This window comes from Heteronotia binoei, chromosome 5, assembly GCF_032191835.1.
Source record: "Heteronotia binoei isolate CCM8104 ecotype False Entrance Well chromosome 5, APGP_CSIRO_Hbin_v1, whole genome shotgun sequence".
Taxonomy (NCBI): domain Eukaryota; kingdom Metazoa; phylum Chordata; class Lepidosauria; order Squamata; family Gekkonidae; genus Heteronotia; species Heteronotia binoei.
The window spans coordinates 42161220-42181530 of NC_083227.1; the positions used below are offsets into that span (position 1 = coordinate 42161220).

The 20311-nt window shown below is 46.1% G+C and overlaps 2 protein-coding genes across 2 annotated transcripts; one reads left to right on the forward strand and one right to left on the reverse strand.

Moving 5' to 3' along the window:
* Positions 1-7492: 7492 nt before the first annotated feature.
* Positions 7493-13134, forward strand: LOC132572378 (zinc finger protein 22-like). The gene is made up of 2 exons (XM_060239314.1): positions 7493-7680; positions 10111-13134. The coding sequence occupies exon 2, from the start codon at positions 10212-10214 to the stop codon at positions 11223-11225; it is 1014 nt and encodes a 337-aa protein (XP_060095297.1). The 5' UTR covers positions 7493-7680; positions 10111-10211; the 3' UTR covers positions 11226-13134.
* Positions 13135-17593: 4459 nt separating this feature from the next.
* Positions 17594-18616, reverse strand: LOC132571997 (zinc finger protein 501-like). The gene has a single exon (XM_060238790.1). The coding sequence runs from the start codon at positions 18614-18616 to the stop codon at positions 17594-17596; it is 1023 nt and encodes a 340-aa protein (XP_060094773.1).
* Between the last annotated feature and the right edge of the window lie 1695 nt (positions 18617-20311).

Consider the following 20311-nt stretch of genomic DNA (forward strand, 5'->3'; position numbering starts at 1 on the left):
TTCTAATTACTATTCTATATGTGCTCAGTAGACAGGCCAGAGATAAAGCAGAACTTCACCTGTGTCTTTTCCCCTTTCTTTCCCCCCCCCCCTCCCTTCCAATGGATGTATAATAAATCCATCTGGACCCAGGATGTTTAGAGTAACCTTGCATTAATAGTGTAGAATGCCTCTCCCCCAGATTCACACAGCCAGGTCTTATTAGCTCTCAGAGAATGTGTGAGAAAGGGAGATGTTTTTATTAGCTAACATTCCTTAGTCATAAAAGAGATACTAGTAAGTAGCCTTTGAACCCGCAACTCAATTTGCATCTTTATGTTATTCTTTTGAAGTTATCTGTAACCCAATCTTTTGAAGTTTGCCTATAAGATACTATTCAATACTATGTATGCCATTACTTCCAAGGAGTCCGTTCTTGGAGCAAGCTATGGAGTTTTATAATAAAGCAATTTTTGATTAAAGAACAAAAGCTTGATTATTGCGAAATATCGATGCTTGACACTCAAACCCCAACCTCTCCAGGCTTCACCCCTCAAATCTCCAGGATTTCTCAACCTGGAATGGCAGCCCTATCTCCTTCCCACTCAACCATCAACTGACCTTTATATGGCCCTCTGACTTCAGCTTTCCATCTCCTTCCGCTTCCCTGCAACCTCTACCTATGAAAGTGCAGTCTTTCTCTGCAGTGGGAATCAAAGCAGCTTACATCATTCTCCTGTCCCCCTTTTGATCTGCACAACAACCCTGTGAGGTAGGTTAGGCCAAAAGTCTGTGACTGGTCCAAAATCACCACGTCAGCTTCCACAGCAAGAACTTGGGTCTGGCAGACCCTGCTCTGAAGCGCTAACTGCCATGTCACACTGGCTGTCATAGGGGGGCTGCGGCTGAACAGGAGCAAGCAGCCAGGTCTAGGGTAGTCAACCTTCAGGTGGAGCTTGAAGATCTCCTGGTTTCACAACTGAACTCCAGATAACAGATCTCTCTCCTCCTAGACTCTATGGTAATATATTTAGCTGAGGCCTGTTATGTTCCCAAACTCTGGCTTCTGTAGACTTCACCACAATATCTCCAGGAATTTCCCACCAATCTGAAACTGGCAGCCCTAGTCAGGACAGGGCTCAATAAGTTCTCAATGAGTCTCTCTGTCTGTTTCCCTTCCAGAGGAGGAGAGAGAGGAACCCTCAGCCAATCAAGAGAAGGCTTTCTCTGGCTCTTTCCCTTTACTCCTTCCCTCCCTCAGCCAATCAAGGGAAGGCTTTCTCTATGGCTGTTTCCCTCCTCCTCCCTCCCTCATCCAATCAAGAGAATGCTTTCTTTCTCTCCTCTGCAAAGCAGTGCAACAGGCGATTCAGCCAATGGGAGAGTAGGGAGAGCCAGAAACTGCCAGAACTAAAATTGGTTGCCTTTTACTGACAGAATCAGCTTGGCTGCCTAGCAACAGCCTCTCGGGTAGGAGAGAGGAGTGGACTCAACCAACGGCATGCACTCTTCATTGATGGTTTGATGGGCCAAAAGTTAGCCATTAAGGTGATGAAGAAATCCTGTTTATTTTTGCACATGGTGATTAAGTTTTTGTAACATCTGCTCATGGTATGGAGCTCCTTGGAGATTTAAATAGCTTCTCCTCCTTCCTTCTACTCAGTTGTGTATACATAACAAAGCTTTTTGTACAAGCAGAGCATCTATAGAACTTCTCTCATCTGAATTCTCCAATGTGAAATAAAAGCCAAGCCATTATCTGCTCTTCTTTCACATATGGTTGCTATCCTGTGTGGTGCAAAACAAAATGTGACCACCAAATGAAGCTGGGATGGACTAAAGCAGTTAGGCTAGTAAGCAGGCAACAGCTTGCTCTGATTGGCTGAACTGCAGCCATGGATACCAAGAATGCTTGCAGTGGGGGAAAATCACCTCACAATGGAGTTCAGTTTAAGTACTGAAGCAGTTCAGTGTTGGGAGTTAGCTCTGAAGAAGTTTAGTTGGGACAAGAACTGGGAAGGAGCTGAGAACAGCCTGTGGGCTAAATTGGAAGACAGAACTGATTTTAGGGTTTCTGTCTGTGACAGTTATTTGGAAAAGGGGCAAAGCCAGGGCACCGGCCTTCTGGAGATGCCAAATTGGGCACCCACAATATGACTTGGTGAGATTATCCATGCAGAGGGGTGTGCCAGACAGTCTAGGACCAGCCCTGCAAACATTACACAAATGTGTAATTCTTAATACTTTCTTTGCCCAGAAAGATAAAATATAACACAGCCATGCTAGATGGAAACTTTTTAAAAACAACAACAACAAATGCTGGGCATAACAGTCCCCATAAGACTAACATAGGGAAAGGTTAGGGGATTTTTTTTTTTGCACCAGTGGGAGAAGGAAACACACATATATCATGTAAATCATTGGCCACCGTGTCTCTTTGCCTTGCCACTAAGGTTAGTAAATACAGCTCCTAAAAGAGCTATGAAACTAAGGTGGAACTCTGCACCACCCTCTTTAATTCCTTCCCTCCTTCCAGTGGCTCCCTCAGCTCTTGCACTCCCTTTCGCCACTCTAGGTCTCCAGGCTACCTCTATGGTGGAAGAGAAGAGCTTGCAAGCCTGCCTATTTCCCCCTCCTTCCCTGCTTCACACATAGTAGAAATAGTCACCTACCTATGGGTCAGCACTCAGAGGCTGACAGAGGTCCCGATGCTAAACACACTTACTTGACAGTAAGCCTGCATCAAGTTCCTCCTTGACCTCCAGAAGCCACATAATATTTGCGAAAGAGCCACATGTGGCTCTCAAGCCACAGTTTGGCCACCCCTGGCCTTGAGTGTCAGGGAGTTGTTTTGCTTATGTGTCCATCAGTGGTGAAAGAACTGAGCTTCCCACCTAGCCAGTGGGAGGGAGAAGTTGGGTATCTGTGTGGAAAAGACAGTGCAGTATTTGGGTTGCTGGAAGAGAAAGAGAGAGAAGGCACTAGCTACTGCTAGGAGTTGGCTGAAGCACTGTGAAGTCCATACACAACTCCCTCTCTCTGGAAATCTGATGTGTGGTGATACATCTTCAGTCTTGCACAGCAACCTCCTTGTCTCCACTTGTACTCTGTTTGTATAGTTATAAATAAGGAAATACTACCAAAACACCATAAGCCTCCAGCACTCTATCCTCTATAGGGAACCTCTGCAGGTAAAATACAACTCAGAACTTCTCACCACTTGGAAAAGAGGCATGAATAATCTCAGTTATCTTGATACACCTGCAATCCTCCATAACTGCTTAGTTTTCTTTCCTGTTCACAAAATGTTTCTCTAGTCCAAAACTGTGGGGTGGGGGGGGGGGGGGGTAGTGGCACACAGAGAGTATGGTTGTCAGGGAAACAGAACAAGGAAAGTGACTGTGCTCAATTCTGAAAGACCGGCGGCACAAAACAATGTAACAAAGTAATATGAGATCATTAACTTAATGCAATTCGTTAGTTCAATTAAACAAAACAATGGGCGGATTGGAAAAGACCTAATTATGAATATTAGGGGGCTTGTGGAGATGGTGGTTCAAACCGTTCCATATTTGAAAATTAGATGGTGTTCTTCTGGAGTGTCAGAAATTACAGGCTGTTGCACAAAGAATCGCTCTATGCAATTAGCACATGGAGATCAGCCCAAAGTTCTGGAGGGAAAGAAGCAAAACAAGCCCCAGGCTCCATCTTTTGTGCTGAAGACAATTGGAATGCCAAGGAGGAACTGCCTGCCAAGATCATGGGCAGCAAGCCAGCCGGCAAAGCTGATTTTGGCCTCCTCATAACTGGCACTGTCACATTGTTTCTTCTGAATCATCCAGGCTGACAAATCTTGCACAGTTCAGAGATGCGCTAAGAAGACAATGGAAGGTGCTAGAGCAAGGGTGGCCAAACTGCGACTTGGAAACCACATGTGGCTCTTTCTCACATATCGTGTGGCTCTTGAAATCCCCATTGCCTAATCAGCTGCCTTGGAGAAAGCATATGTCTCTTTAAATCACTTCTTCAACCAAGGCAGTCAGCGGCTTGGAGAATGCATTTAAAGTTGATTTCTTTCCATCTCTCTCTCTCTCTCCTCCCTCCCTCATCTTGCAGCTCTCAGACATATGATGTTCATGTCTTGCAGCTCTCAAACATCTGACGTTTATTCTATGTGGCTTTTATGTTAAGCAAGTTTGCTTCCCCACCCCGCCCCGTGCTAGAGGGTCACAGATAATTGGCAGGTCTTGATTGCATATTGTTAACACAATGGGCATATAATTGGAACAAAGGCAGCTGCTAAGATCAGCTCATGGATACAGCAGGCCTGTTGCCTGGAATCTTTATGCCCAAAACTTTACATAACCACAAATATATACCGAGTCTTGGGTCTCTGAAAGTCAGTCTTCTGATTGGCAGTGGCTCTTCAGGGTCTCAGACAGAGGTCTTTCATATCACCAACTGCTGGAAAGTGCCATCAAGTTGCAGACAACTTATGATGACCCCCACAAGGTTTTCAAGGCAAGACAGCTTCATAGGTAGTCTACTCCTTGCCTACCTGGACTTCCTTGGTGGCCTCCCGTCCAAATACTAACCAGGGCTGACCCCGCTTTGCATCCAAGATCTGACAAAATTGCGCTAGTCTGGACTATCCAGGACAGGGCATCACCAACTACTAGGGTTATCAGAGAACCCACAGTGGTTCCAGGTTTAATCTTTACCAGACCACGGCTAGCCAGCCACATAAAGAGAACTGTGGCCTTGTGAGAAATGATATACATGCATAATGAATTGAATTGAGCTGTGGTTCCAGAAAAATTAGCATTTGTCGAAGAGACTTGCCATCGAAACACATGTATTTTCACCAGAAACGTGTTACATTTTGCATTTTCTGAATAAGAAACTCTGGCACCGTTGTAATTAATTGTGTGCAAATTATTATTCTCGTGTCAGTAGACCTCGTATTTACATGTCTGTATGAAAGTTTGTATAGCTCACAGAGCCATTGTTTGTATGTTTGCAATGAAGTAACTATATACAGTTTTGGAGAGCCAGTTTGGTGTAGTGGTTAAGTGTGTGGACTCTTATCTGGGAGAACCGGGTTTGATTCCCCACTCCTCCACTTGCAGCTGCTAGCATGGCCTTGGGTCAGCCATAGCTCTGGCAGAGGTTGTCCTTGAAAGGGCAGCTGCTGTGAGAGCCCTCTCCAGCCCCACCCACCTCACAGGGTGTCTGTTGTGGGGAAGGAAGGTAAAGGAGATTGTGAGCCGCTCTGAGACTCTTCGGAGTGGAGGACGGGATATAAATTCAATATCTTCTTCTTCTTCATGATTGTGAGTAATAATTATGTCATAACGCCTTATATTTCTGTAGAACAGTAATTAGTGGTATAACTTAATTCTTCAAACACAGTTTGGAGAAAATGGCTGCTTTGAAGGGTGGACTTTATGGCATTGTATCATGCTGAGGCCCCTCCCCTCTCCAAACCTCTTCCTCTCCCGGATGAACCCTCAAAGTCTCCAGGTATTTTCCAACACAGACCTAGATGGCAACCCTAGATTAGAGTCTTTTACTATCTCTCTACTATGGCCTTCTCGAAGTCTCTCCCACTCTGCCTGCTGCAGTTTGGCAATCTGTGCTGCTGCTATTTCTCAGGCTTTTGTGTTGCTGTGCTGAAGCTCTCTTGAGGCTCCTTCTCAGGTCATTCACTTCTCTGCCAAGGAAACCAGATGGCTTCTGTTTCCTTTTTTCTTCTCAGAAATCTCTCTCTTTTCCCCTCAGGACTGTGGTGTTCCTCAGCCCTTTCCTGCAGCTCCACAGGGACAAAACACATTCCCTCCCCAAACTCCAACAGAGGGCCAAACCCACAGGGTTACACTACCGCGTAGGGTTAAAATGTGTATTTTTATCTGGAAGTCATGGCAACCTCTGGTGACTGAGCCCTACTGAGGGCCTGGATATTCAGATAGGTGGCTGAACAAAGCCTCCTCTCACCTCTTGCCCCTGATATTCCAAGGAGGTCTCCCATCCAAGTACTTGCCAGAGCTGACCTGCTTCCCTTCTGAGATCTGATGAAATCAGGCTTGCCTGGTCTATCTAGGTCAGGGTTAAGGTTGCCATATTTTGAAAAGCAAAAAAGAGGACATATTTCCCAACTAAACAAGTGATCATTATGCCAAACCTCATCTTGCTCATCTTGGCTAAGATGAGCAAGAAAATGTCGGATAGATGTTGGAAGTGTAAAAAACATGAAGGTTCTTTCTTCCATATGTGGTGGACATGTGAAAAAGCGAAAGAGTATTGGAAGATGATACAACAAGAAATCTCCAAAATATTGGGTTACGACTTTAAGAAAATTGCAGAGACATTTTTGCTTGGATTACAATTAGAAAAATATCCAAAGGAAGATAGGACTCTAATTTGGTACCTGCTATCAGCTGCTAGGACATTGTATGCGCAGCTTTGGAAGCAAGAAAAAATACCGGATAAATGGGATTGGACTATGAAAGTTCTATCGTGGAGTGAAATGGATAAATTAACTAGAACATTAAGAGACTATGATTTGGAGATATTTAAAAAAGAGTGGAGGAAGTTTAAAGAATACATAGAGAAAGAGTCGAATGTAAGAAGACATTGGACAACTTTTTAGTAATATTGGGGGGGGGGGGAACGAAGAAGCAAGAAGGGGGGGGAAATATATATATAATTTTGATTAGTCAGATGTATCTTTAGTTTTGAATTAGAATCTATAACCTCGAGGAAGTCTATATTGGAGGGAGGGGGGATTGAAAAGTCATATGGGTTAGTATTGAAGCAACGAAGGGAAATTAAGTTCTGTAACCATATGCTATCAATAAATTGGTAAAACACATTATGCCAAACCTCATGTTAAATACCCTTACCATTTAAGCTGTGACAATTGCTACAAACTAGGAATATTCCTAACTTTCCAACCTAAAAACAGGACATTTCATCAGTTTTTTAAAAAGACTCCCCAAAAGAGGACAGACACACACAAAAAAGAGGACGTCTTATAAAAAGAGAACATCTGGTAACCCTACTACTGGGTATAGTTTGCTATAAGTAAGATCCTACTATGTAACCTTTGCATCAATCACTGTAGCATGTGAATACTTATGCTTCAATTCAGTTCTGTTTTTAGACTCCAGGTTGGTTCTACAGTCCTAATCCTGTTGCATTGTTCACTGAACATCCCATTCTGTCGATTGTATTGATGCACTCTGCATAATCCACCCTGAATCCCAGTGACATAGGCGGACTATAAATAACGTAAATAAAACAATGTTTTAAAAAAGCTTCAAGCTCTGGTCTGAGCCTGTGGAAGGCAGTACGTGTTATTAAGAAAGAGGGGGGATTGTGATGAGCAGCGACCACCAGAGGGCTCTGGCTCTGGCTGACAGAGGGGAAGAGAAAGTCCTGGGTGCCCCTCTCCGTTTCTCCTCCGACCGGGATAAAAGGAGTTCAACTTCCTGGGTCAAAACACGACTGCCCCGCTTGCACCGCCTCCCCTCCCCCAGTGCCAGCTCCATTGTGGCCCGAGCAGAAGAGAGCCCGACCCTCGCCTTCTCCCGTGCTCCGCTCAGGTGTGCAGCGGCTGCGAGCGCGGGGACTTTGTGGATCGGTGGCAGGCCCCTCGTAGCTCGTCAAGGGAGCCCGAGATGGCCTGGAACAGAGCTGCGGGTAGGCAGGAATACGGCATCTGCATGAGCTCTTTCCCACGGGGGACTCTCTCTTTTCTCAGTGCCAAACCAGGCACTAGGCCTGACCAGAGAAAGAAGCGACGGTGGGAGGAGGGGAGCATCAGACAAGCTCCCCAGAAGCCTGCAGTATGGCGTCTTCTTGAAAACGGGTCTTATTTGCATCGATCCTTCCACCCCCTTTTCATCCCAAAGGGTCTGATCCTGGAGGATTTATTATGGGGGCTGCAGATGGGCTCCCATCCCATCGGGACCTGTGCAGAGAAGATACCAACTGGCAGCTGATCTTCCAAATTGCCTGGAAGTGGTGTTGACGCCAGAAGGAGCTGCATTTTTATGGTTCAGCACAGAGCTGAGGGGAGGGGCAGAAACTCACAGTAAATCTATCTGGGTGTGTGTGTTCACAGTAAATCAATAGATTAGAGAGAGATTTGTGTTGCTAATAGTAAAGTGAGGGAGTTATTAAAATAAAGGATTATAAATCCCCCCCCTCATCGACCTTGAAATAAATTTGATCAGGCTTTTTTTTTAGTAGAAAAGGCCCAGCATGAACTCATTTGCATACTAGGCCACACCCCGTGATGTCACCATTGTTTTCACACAGGGCTTTTTTGTTAAAAAAAAAAAAACCTCAGCAGGAAGGTATTTTAGACCACACCCCCTGATGCCAAGCCAGCCAGAACAGCGTTCCTGCTCAAAAAAGCCCTGAATTTGATTTTGAAGCCATGCTGATTTGTCATAGTGGTCAGAGAAAACAGTTGCTCTCTGTGGAGTTAGGAAAGAAAGGAGGATTTGAGAAGAGAAACAAAAACAATGAGAAGAGAAACAGAATTCAAGAATGGAAGTTTTCCTAGGGTGAGGTTTTTTTAAGAAACCTGTTGCAGAACCCACTCATCTGTTGCTCCTTGAGAACTCCTGTCTGTGTTGTGCAACCCCAAGTGTGTTGGTGGGGGGGCCGTACTAGGCAAGTAGGCCCATCTGTAGGTTGGTGTGGGCTGGGCAGAATTACTTTTCGTGAGCTCCCAGCCACATGTGTACTCTCATACATGCACATGCATTCCCCTTGTGGCAACTACTTGCCCAGTCACCAGTGGGATTTGAAAGAGAGTGCCAGTGTCAAGCCATTTTTTCCTTGGGTGCCCCTCCCAGCCAGAAATGAGAGATTGCCCCAGGGGACTGTACAATGGCAGTTGGGTCTCTGGAGAAATCTCCTGGTTGTTTTGTTTTGTATTTAATTGTGTGTGTGTGAGAGAGAGTGCATTCACCTGCAAGTCATGGTGACGTGACCTCTGGTGATTGTAGAAGAAGACTGCAGATTTATACCCCGCCCTTCTCTCCGAATCAGAGACTCAGAGCAGCTTACAATCTCCTATATCTTCTCTCCCCACAACAGACACCCTGTGAGGTGGGTGGGACTGAGAGGGCTCTCACAGCAGCTGCCCTTTCAAGGAAAACTCTGCGAGAGCTATGACTGACCCAAGGCCATTTCAGCAGCTGCAAGTGGAGGAGTGGGGAATCAAACCCAGTTCTCCCAGATAAGAGTCCGCACACTTAACCGCTACACCAAACTGTCTCTCCCGTTTGAGCCCTACTGGGAGTCTGAGGGATATTCAGGGAGGTGACTGAATAAAATATGCCTCTGCCTCCAAGTCCTGGTATTCCAAGGAGGTCTCCCATCCAAGTACTTACCAAAGTCAACTGTGCTTAGCTTCTGAGATCTGACGAAATCAGGCTTGCCAGGGCTATCCGGGGCAGGGCAGGAGAAATCTCTTGGCTTTTGATGAGAGATTAGAAAGAAGCTGAGTGGGCCTCCTTTGAAACCTGCAGATGTTGGGGATATTCTGGAGAGCTGTTATAGGGGCCAGTGGAATGATCTTAAATTTCTGGCTGGGAAAGGTTTGTGTGCTCCTTTAAGCCCCCTTCCCTTTAACCAGGGATTAGCTCTGAAGCCATGTGCCTCAGCAATGAGAGAACAGCAGTGGGCTCTTGTAGTATCCTGACAGGCACCCAGCTATGCTACTCTTGATGCTGGCCCTGCAGATAAGCTTATTTCCCAATAGAATTCCTAGCATAATGTTAGAGAGGAGGTAAAGCTTGGTGGCAGAGCATCTGTTTTGCATGCAGAAGGTCCCAGGTTGAATCCCTGGTATTTCCAGGTAAAACGGATCTGTTAGTAGGTGATGTGAAAGGCCTAAGCCTGAGACCCTGGAGTGCTGCTGCCAGTCACAGTAGACAGTATTGACCTTGATACATTAGTGGCCTGATTCAGTACAGCAGCTGCATGAGTTTGCATAATCTGATGAAGATTCATTGTTGTTAACCTTCTAGTAAGGATTTATGTTGTCTTCAATAGCAATTTGTGTCCACTGCTGTTGGGTGAGCTGAATCACTTTGTCTTTGGTTCCTGTTCCAGAACACAGGGAGTGACTGCAGTTAAGCAAAGGAACAAGCAAGTCAGCATACGGGCAAAAGGTAGAAACATCAGCACCTTGATACAGAAGGAAGCTGCCTACAATGTCTCCAAAGAGAGCTAAAGGAACTGTTCCTCAGGCTCTCGCCCTAAGGAGGACCTTCAAGAGTAAGGCTGGAGGGCAGTTGCCAAGTTTTGCAGAGGAGAGAGTAAACAAAAATAAACCCACACATTGTGGGAGCAAGCGCAAAAACACCGCTGTCCCCCTGAAGACTTACACAGGAGAGAAGCCCAACGTCTGCATCGAGTGCGGAAAGAGCTTCTCGCAGCGCTCAGATCTGCTCAGCCACCGAAGAGTCCACAAGGGAGAGAAGCCCTACCGGTGCCTTGACTGTGGGAAAAGCTTCTGGAGGAACTGGGATCTTAGTCGACACCAGCAAAAACACCTGGAAGAGCGCACCTGCGTTTGCGCAGACTGTGGGGAGAGCTTTGCTGACCCATCAGCTTTAGCCCAGCACCAGAGAGCCTACATGGAGGACAAACCCTGCCAGTGCATTGACTGTGGGAAAACATTCAGTCGCAGCTCTCACCTGAAGCATCAACCGAGGGCCCCGCTGGAAAAGCCACAGGGGAAGAGCAGCCAGCGTGATAAGCCTAGCAATGTTTTCAGGACCACTAGGAAACACAAAGGGACAAAAGTCTCCAAAAGACGGGCTTCCTCTGCCTTGGAGATCCCCAACACCTGCAAGGAATGCTGGCAGACTTTCAGCCAGAACTCAGATCTGGTCAAGCACATGCGCATCCACACTGGGGAGAAACCCTATGCGTGCAACTACTGTGGGAAATGCTTCAACGTCAGCTCCAACCTGATCAGGCACAAGAGAATCCACACAGGGGAGAAGCCCTACACCTGTTCCGACTGCGGGAAAAGCTTCACCGACAAATCCACCCTCACCCAGCACAACCGCATCCACACGGGGGAGAAACCCTACACGTGCACTTACTGTGGGAAAAGCTTCAGCCGCAGCTCCCATCACAAGAGACACCAGCGAACCCACACAGGGGACAGCTCCCTCTCCTTCCTTCCCCTGTGGCCTTACCCAACTCAGGCGTGTTAATGGAAGCAGATGGGATGAAAGGGGTGCTGGGAAAGGATACTGGGGGAGAAAGTGCTGGGGAACAGTGGCTGGAGAGAGGGAGGGAGCTTCATAACTGGGTCGATGAGGTGCAGATTGCTTCCTAAGTAGGGTGGGGGGGGAGGAAATTTACTCAATGGTTAAGTGGGAGAATAACAAGTAGGTTAGTTTAGTACCTGACCTGGATGGCATAGGCTAGTCCAGTCTTGTCAAAACTCAGAAGCTAAGCAGGGTCGGCCCTAATTAGTATTTGGATGGGAGACCAACAAGCAAGCCCAGAGTCACTGTGTGGAGGCAGGCAGGGGCAAACCACCTCTGTTTGTCTCATGCCTTGAAAACCTTGCAGGGACACCAGAAGTCGGCTGCAACTTGAAGGCACTTTCCACCACCACCAGGTTAGTTAGATTCATGTCCAGGAGACCTTCGAGAGCAACAAGAGTTTCTGGGTATAAACTTTTGAGAGTCAAAGCTCCATTAGTTAGACACAAGTAGAAATGGCAGCAGGGGTATGCAAGCACTCATTACTTTTTGTGTTATGGCTTTGTGTGGCAGGAGCTATGTATACTCCAGTTCCTAGTGATAGCTGCATACAGATTGCCAGAAACAGCAAAACAAGACATCTCACTGAACAGTTTCAACCCGTTTCACAGCAAACTTCACCAGTGTGTGCTCAATGCAGGATCAGCCAAGAGCATCCCTGACCAGTGTTTGTCCAGCCACTGTTTAAAAAGTGAGGGGGAGCTCACCACCTCCCCAGGAAGCCGATTCCACTTTTAAACAACTCTTACTGTAAAAGTTCTTCCTAATATCCAGCTGGTACCTTTCTACCCTTAATTTAAGCCCATTGTGAGTCCTCTTCTCTGCTGCCAGTGGGAACAGCTCCCTTCCCTCCTCTAAGGGACAGCCCTTCAAATACTTAAGAGAGCAATCATGGTCCCCCTCAGCCTCCTCTTCTCCAGACTGAACATTCCCAAGTCCCTCGGCTTTTCCTTGTAGGGCTTGAACTCCAGGTTTCCAACTTCACATGTGTAATCCAGTAAGGCCATTTCTGTGAAAAAACAAAAGCACCATCCTGGGGGAAGTATCAGCTGATGATGACTCAAGCAAATGAGCTGCAGAGGAAAAACAAAATGGCCTCCGAGTGACTATATGATGTGTTCAGGAATTAAAATCTACACCTTGTGTACCAAGACAGAAGAGACCTGCTAGCAAGTAGAACTGGACACTGAATCCCTTGCTCTTGTAGATGAGGCACTTCCTACATTGTTTCACACAATATTTAAACAAGCCCTTACTTTGTTATCCTTGGAACAGGGGGAGGTATCCATCCTCCACCCCAGATCTGATCAAATCACAAAGCTGCATGTGGAAGAGATGTGATTTCACTCTGAGCTTGAGGGAGTTTTTGATTTCACCAGGACATTCAGTGCACCAAAGGTGAACGAGAAAACATATTCCTGCATGTGTGCATCTCTTTGGCTGATGGATGACTTTCCTAAGAACGAGGTGTTCAGTCACGACAAGATAGGTCCAGTTGGCTTTATGGCTGTGATTGTGCTACCAAATTTAAACTGAATTTGGATTTCAGCTTTTCACAACCCTGTGCCGTGTTTTTTCACATTCCTGAGACTCTGAGTTTTTAAATTTAAAAGGTTCTGGCCTTCAAGGCGGGGTTTTGTGCTGTTTTGTGAAGAAATGTAAAGGCACTTGGAAGCTAAGCAGGGGATGCTCAAGAAAACTGCTAACACTAGAAAAGCTCCCCTTGCCAAATCTGAGTGGCATATGCAGCCCAGAATACTTCCCATAATTCTTTGCAGAACAATGGGGGCCCAGATATGTTAAAGACATCAAAGTGGTGAAAGTTCCCATAAGCTAAAAATGGTATAAAATCTGAACAATACAAGCGTATTCTTTGAACTTAATTTGGCAACTTTCTGGACCTGGTGCTTTTGGTGGCCACTACAGAAGATCATCTAGGCACAGCACATAATGGAGTACACAGGTTAGATCCTCATCCTGCATCAAATATAACCGGGGTGGCCAACGGTAGCTCTCCAGATTTTTTTTTTGCCTACAACTCCCATCAGCCCCAGCCAGCATGGCCAATGGCTGGGGCTGATGGGAGTTGTAGGCAGAAAACATCTGGAGAGCTACCGTTGGCCACCCCTGAAATATAACAATCACGTGTTTATGGTACCTACCGGTAATTCATTTTCCCAACTTGAAACAGTCCAGGGGAGGTTATTTGGCTTGCTGGGGAAACCTGCATGTATCTCAAGGAACATGTGGATTTCACCAAATGGCGCCCCCTCCAAGGCTGTTTCACACTGGGAGATGATACCAGAGAAGGAGCCTGAAGCCCCTTCTCCACGTGCCTGATTGTGATCCAAATTTATTACGCACAACTTACTTGTGCCTATATTTAGAACCCACAACTTACTTGTGCCTGTGTTCTATCTGACACAGAGGCGGAACACCAGACCCAACTTGGGCACTCCATAATGTAGCGAGCCAGTGCAGAGTAGTGGTTAAAGTGTCGGATGAGGATCTGGGTAAACCCTGGTTCGAATCTCCAGTTTGCCATGAAAGCTTGCTGGGTGATCTTGGGCCAGCCACACATTCTCAGTATAACCTACCTCATAGGATTGTAGTGAGGATAAAATGGAGAACTATGTAAGCCACTTTGGGTCCCCACTGGGGAGAAAGGTGGGATATAAATAAATAAAGTGTGAATTGATTGCCCTTGGATACTTGAAACAATGTTCTGTGTCACAGGATACCAGCAACAGTCTGTATCACAGCTCTTCACCTTTATTTTAAAGTTGAACCACCTTCATGCTCAAGTGAAAGCTAGTAATTCCCTCACCCCACAAACACACAAAACACACCCCAGGCAACTGCCACTTAATTTCCTTGACTGGATTCCAAATTCATTTGCAACCTGCCCCTTAGCATGTTGGTTCTTTTCTAGCCTTTGTAGCTCAAAAAGAATAATCTTTGACTGCAGAGTATATAATCAATCTGATTTCTGTGTTGCCCATCAGGTGATGTCCACATGTAGAGTCGCCTTTTAGGTTGTTGGAAGAGGGTGTTCGCTATGACCAGCTTGTGTCAAACATCCTGTCCGCAGGCCTAATCTAGCCCCCAGAGGGCTCCAATCAGGCCTGCCAGCAACTGGCCACAGTCTGCTTCCTTCTTCCTCAGCTGCTTCTTTCGGTTGCCATTTTTTATTTCTTCCCTGTGATGAGGTAGCCAAGCCAAGCAGCCTTTTGCTTTTTCCCTCTTACCTCCTCCCTCTTCCAAAAGGGAGGAGGAAAGAGGAGTCTCAGCCAGTGATGAAACTTGGCTCTAGCATTGCTGTGTGATTGAGAGAGCCTGGGGTGCCAGGATCTCTCAAGTATACTGCAGAGCTACTGAAGCAAGCCTCTCTTCTTTCTGTTGGCTGAGGCTCCTCCTCCCTTGGGGAGGAAGGGAAAGAGGGAGAGCTTCCTTTGCCCAGTTCCCTTGATGGGTGGATCCCAAGGGAAAGATACAAAGAAAGTACCTTTACACTAGCAACATTTTCTTCAAGGTATGAACTTTTTGCCTTGCTACAGAGAGAGCGAGATAGAGTTTTGTTGGCTTGTTATGCCAGGGGCCCTTATGATCCAGTCTTTTCCAGCAGGAAAGCATGTGAACTTTTTAGAAGAGGAATAACAAGCCAGAATTAGGCTGAGTGTGTGTTTACCCAGCAAATTTTCTTCGATTTTTCTTTCACATTTTCCTTTGGGGATTTTGAACTTAAGACTTCCCAGATAGTAGGCTGATACTGACCACTAAACATGGCTGTCTCTCTATTCTTGCACTGCCACATAGGAGTTATAGTTATTTTTCTATAGTTTTTTAGACAAACACATAGCCCCAAGTCTGTGTCATAGCACCTTCACATGTTCTTGACCAGTACATGGAGCAATTTAAGTACAAAAGCTCACAATGCCCAGCCATTTCACGTTTTTCTCTAGGTCTTAGGATCAAAGCATTGAGCATGAGATTTCTGTAATGAATGTCAATAAATCCAAAGTAAGTTTGCAACTTACAGATGCACACCTGAACAGCACACTCAAGATTGCTACAGTACAGGAATTGTCTCCAGTTTTTGATGCAATAATTCAGAACAAGAGGTCAGTTATCAGAGACTGTTGAACAAAATATTGCCAGCATGGTAATGTTTAAGCATGTTTTATTTTAAGTCAAAAAACCCTTTGTGTTTGTGCCCTTTATAAAGTTTTTATCTCTATTACCTGGCATTACATTTTATGACACACATAGCCTGGCGTGACAAAGTCTCATTTATGTCAGATCCAGCCCTCATAACAAATAAGTTCGACACAAATAAGATCTAACCTGTTCTGGGAAAGGATTCATAGTGTGGCTTCAGGATGGGTCTGGTTGGCAAAGTGGCTTGATTTTATAATGTAAATAAGGTTTACCTGGTGGGGTTATTTAGCTCCATGCCATGAAAAGCTTCTGCCTCCCCCAGCAGTTTATTCTGTCTCTTTTGGGGTAGAACACTGCTGCTCTTTCTTTAAAGCCTCAACAGCAGGTACAAATTCAACGGGCAAAAGCCTTTTTTAAAACACTGAACTTCCAACTGCTCTATCTTCGTTCATCATGAGGTATTTATAAATCCAGAAGGTCTTTCGGGATGGGGGAAGAGTCATGAACCTGCTAAAAAAAGAAACCTCCTTTCTGAACCATTTTTAAAGATAGTATTTCAAAATTCAAACCCTGTCAGGCTCTTTTTAATTCAATTCTTCTCCATTGACTAGATTCTAGTAAATCCCTTCCTTGTAAGACAGTCTTGCCTCTCATTTGGTAAAACATATGCAGCTGTAAGGCCTTGAGGGTCTAATTACACATCCTCTTCCCCCCACCCCCCCAAAAGAACCCCAAATTTAAAAGCAAAACACCAACAGCCAGACTTGAATTTCCCCATTGGCCCACAAATCTATTCAGAATACCCACTGCTTTATATTCCTTACCCTCCACCTCCAAACTACTTCCAGAACCTAAGGGCCAAACTACACAATATGCTTGGACATCAGTTGGGTCAGGGAAACAGACTCACTTTCTCCATAGCCACATAGCAGCTGCCAGCAGGGTTGCAAACTTCCAGGTGGGGCCTGGAGATCTGGATTTCCAACTGATATCCAGAAAACAGGTCAATTCCCTTGGAAAAGATGGCTGCTTTGGATGGTGGACTCTCTGCCATCATACCCACTGAGGTCCGGTTCCTCCCCTCCCCAGAATCCACCTCCAAATCCCCAGGTATTTCCCAAGTCAGAGTTAATAACCCTTGCTGTAGGGAACTTTGCCCAAAAAGGACTAATTTGGAGTGAGACCACAGCACTGGGGAAGGAAAGACTCCAGCCTTTCCTCATGAACCATTTCCCCAACCTGAAACAGCTCCCGTGGGCATTATTTGCCTCATTTGGGGTCACACAAGGCAAACCCAGGAAGAAGGCAATTACAAAAATGCAATTCAAAGCCACTTTTTTTAAAACAACACTAAGGAACAAAACTTCCTTTTGCTTCCAAAAGGCAGGCGAGCTGTGAAGAATAATGGTGCAAAGTGTTCAGAAAGGGCCACTCTCTTACCGTGCCCTTGGTTAAAACATATTCAGTCCAGTAATGGGTATGCATGAAAACATTACACATCATGACTGCTTTTATTACGTTGCAATTAAAATTAATGTTTCTATTAAATGAGTTACAAAATCTATACCCTGCATATATTAAATGTCATTAAATAAAACAGTGCTTTAGGAAAGGTCTGGGTCCCTTGCTGAGGAGAAATGGGGAAAGTCCTTGTTACAAAGTCTGGTGTGCTTCAAATGGCTCAAGATGAGTTTGGGGTTTGAAGAGGGTGAATTTCAGATGGGTTCTTTCTGCTCTGTTATGGAATGCCGGCAATCTCTTTTCTCCACTGCAGGGGGGTGGCAAATGAATAAATCCATTCGAACTGGGGATGTGCCATGGTCGGGGGCCCCAAAACTTCTTGTGCCCGCAGGCAACTTTGGAATTCTGACACAGCATGGTGGACACAGCCACAAAATGGCTGCCTCAGTTAGCCTTCAATCATACAGTCAAACTCATTGTGCTATGCACAGCCAATCAAATCTCCAGTGAACAATCAGAGCACTTGCTGGGCAAAAGCTCTGCCTGGTTCCTCCCACTTTTAAAAAATGCTTGGTGGACACCTGAAAGGCTGTTGACGGGCCCCATGGTGCTGTGTGGTCATTCTCTGCAATTTAGCTGGACAGAGATCTCTTGAAAATTCTATCCCACCCATCAAGACACAAGCATGACTCTTAGTACGTTTGGTTAGGGTAAGGCCACAGGGGCAGAAAAGAGACAGGATTTTCTCCTGCGTGGATCCGCTGGTGTCTCTTGTGATGGGAGCTGCGGCTGAAACTTTTCCCACAGTAAGTGCATGTGTAGGGTTTCTCCCCCGTATGGGTGCGGTTGTGTTGGGTGAGAGTGGATTTGTCGGTGAAGCTTTTCCCACAGTCAGAGCAGGTGTAGGGCTTCTCTCCCGTGTGGATCCTCTTGTGCCTGATCAGGTTGGAGCTGACATTGAAGCATTTCCCACAGTGGTTACACTCAAAGGGTTTTTCCCCCGTATGGATACGCATGTGCTTGACCAGGTCAGAGGTCTGATTGAAACTCTGCCAGCATTCCGCGCATGTGTGGGGGATTTCAAAGGGAGGCGTTTGCTTCTTGGAGACCCTGGACTTTTTGGCTTTGCCAGGACCAGAAGCATTGGTGGTCTTAGTCTCTGGGTGATTGCATTTAGTAGGCCACTTCCCCGGTGGGCTTTTTAAGTGCCGCTTGTGATGGGAGCTGCGGCTGAAGGTTTTGCCACAGTCGATACATTGGTAGGGCTTCTCTCCAGAGTGGGTTCGCACATGCTGAACCAGGGTGGACTTATCGGTGAAACTCTTCCCACACTCAGAACAAAGGTACGCCTTCTTACCCGTGTGGATTCTCTGGTGCCTGCTCAGGCTGGAACTGATGCTGAACACTTTCCCACAGTCGAGGCATTTGTAAGGCTTCTTGCCCATGTGGATTCTCTGGTGGTTAATTAGATCTGAGCTCTGGGCAAAGGTTTGCCCGCACTCGGTGCAAATGTCTGGGTTCGCTCCAGAGCAGGTCCTCTGGGGAGCAGTGGTGCCTTTGCGTTTCCTCACTTTTTTATCAGGACTGCCCACTTTCGTCTTCCCCTCCAGAAGGAGAAGGCTCTTCTGTTGCTCTCCCACCTTTCTTTGATTTTTCAGTCCTCTGTTCTGACCTGAGACCTGAGGAGCTTTTCCTCTGGATCGTTTTGGAGGCATCTTGCACGTGTTCCCCTGAAACTGAAGAGTGTCCTCAATTAAGGTTACACTTCAAGCTCCATAGCCTGTTTAGATAAAGAAAAACAGACACAGAGTGGCTCATATTACATACCAAATGTACAGGCACACCACAACATGCTTCGTGCATTAGCTTCCCAGGCATCCCAAAAAGCCACTTTGGCATCCCCAAACCGTTCCCTTTGGACCTTTCTTTCAACTGCCTGCTTTCTCCACCCTCACTCCAATAAAGCCTTTCTTAGTGCTTTAGATCAGGGGTCCCCAGGCCGTGTACTGGTACCGGTCCGTAGCCTGTTAGCAACCGGGCTGTGAGTTGTATAATTATTTCATTATATATTACAATGGAAGAAGAAGAAGAGGACATTTGATTTATATCCTGCCCTCCACTCCAAATCTCAGAGTCTCAAAGCGGCTTACAATCTCCTGTATCTTCCTCCCCCACAATAGACATTCTGTGAGGTAGGTGGGGCTGAGAGAGCTCTACCAGAAGCTGCCCTTTCAAGGACAACTCCTGCGATAGCTATGGCTAACCCAAGGCCATTCCAGTGGCTGCAAGTGGGGGAGTGGGGAATCAAACCCGGTTCTCCCATATAAGAGTCCACACACATAACCATTACACCAAACCAATAGAAATAAAGTGCACAATTGTATCATCCAAAAACAATTGCGCACCCCCACTCCCACTGGAAAAATTGTCTTCCACAAAACTGGTCCCTGGTGCCAAAAAGGTTGGGGACCGCTGCTTCAGACTTTTCCAGAATTCACTGCTATGAGCTCATTTGCCTTGGGGGGTTCTTAATGAATAGTTAGCTCTCTCAGCTTCAGTTCAGACGGTGGCAAAGACATTTTCCCAACACTCCTGACCTATCTGCTGGACCTCCACAGAGGATGATGCTTTCTTTTAAACTGGATTCTTGCAGGCAGGAATTCCACAGCCATGGTTTCCCTCAGCACACAGTGAGCCCCCATGCTGAAGGTGATTCACCTGTTTTTCTCGTCTACATGTATCTTTTATTTTATTTTTATTTCTGTGAATTTAAAGTCCGCCCTTTCCCATAATGGGCTCAGGGCAGATTACAGCACAATGGGGCAGTTAAAATCCAACAATAAAACAGTTAAAAGTTAAAACAGTTAAAACCATTAAATAAAATTAAATAGGGCAGTGTGGGTGGTGTGACCATAAATCGCAGATTGAGACATAGAAGTCATAGGTGTCTTGGATGTCAAATGTCAACAATGTCGGCCCAATCCCTGGCTATCAGGATGGTAAATCAGTGCAGGGAGGCCAGTTAGATGGTATAATCAATAAGAAAATGAATGAAATGGAATGAGGATGCCCACTTGCCTCAGCCAAAAGCCTGGCGGAACAGCTCTGGTTTGCGGGCCCTCTGGAATGGTAGTAAGTTCAGTAGGGCCCGAATCTTCATAGAGAGCTGATTCCACCAGGTTGGGGCCTGGAAGAAATGGGCAGGGGTTAGGAGAGAGACAACGGTGGGGGCCCTGCTCCAGAGCAACGACCTTCCCATCCCCAGTCAGTGCCTGACTTTCTCCACCTTCACTTGGATTCTTCTAGGCAGGGGTTCCCTTGTTTCAGGAGGGCATCCAAGACTGGAACTTGGGAAGGATCCTGCACTTTTAAAAGGGAAACGCAGCCAGGAGCAGCTCCTGCTACCATTG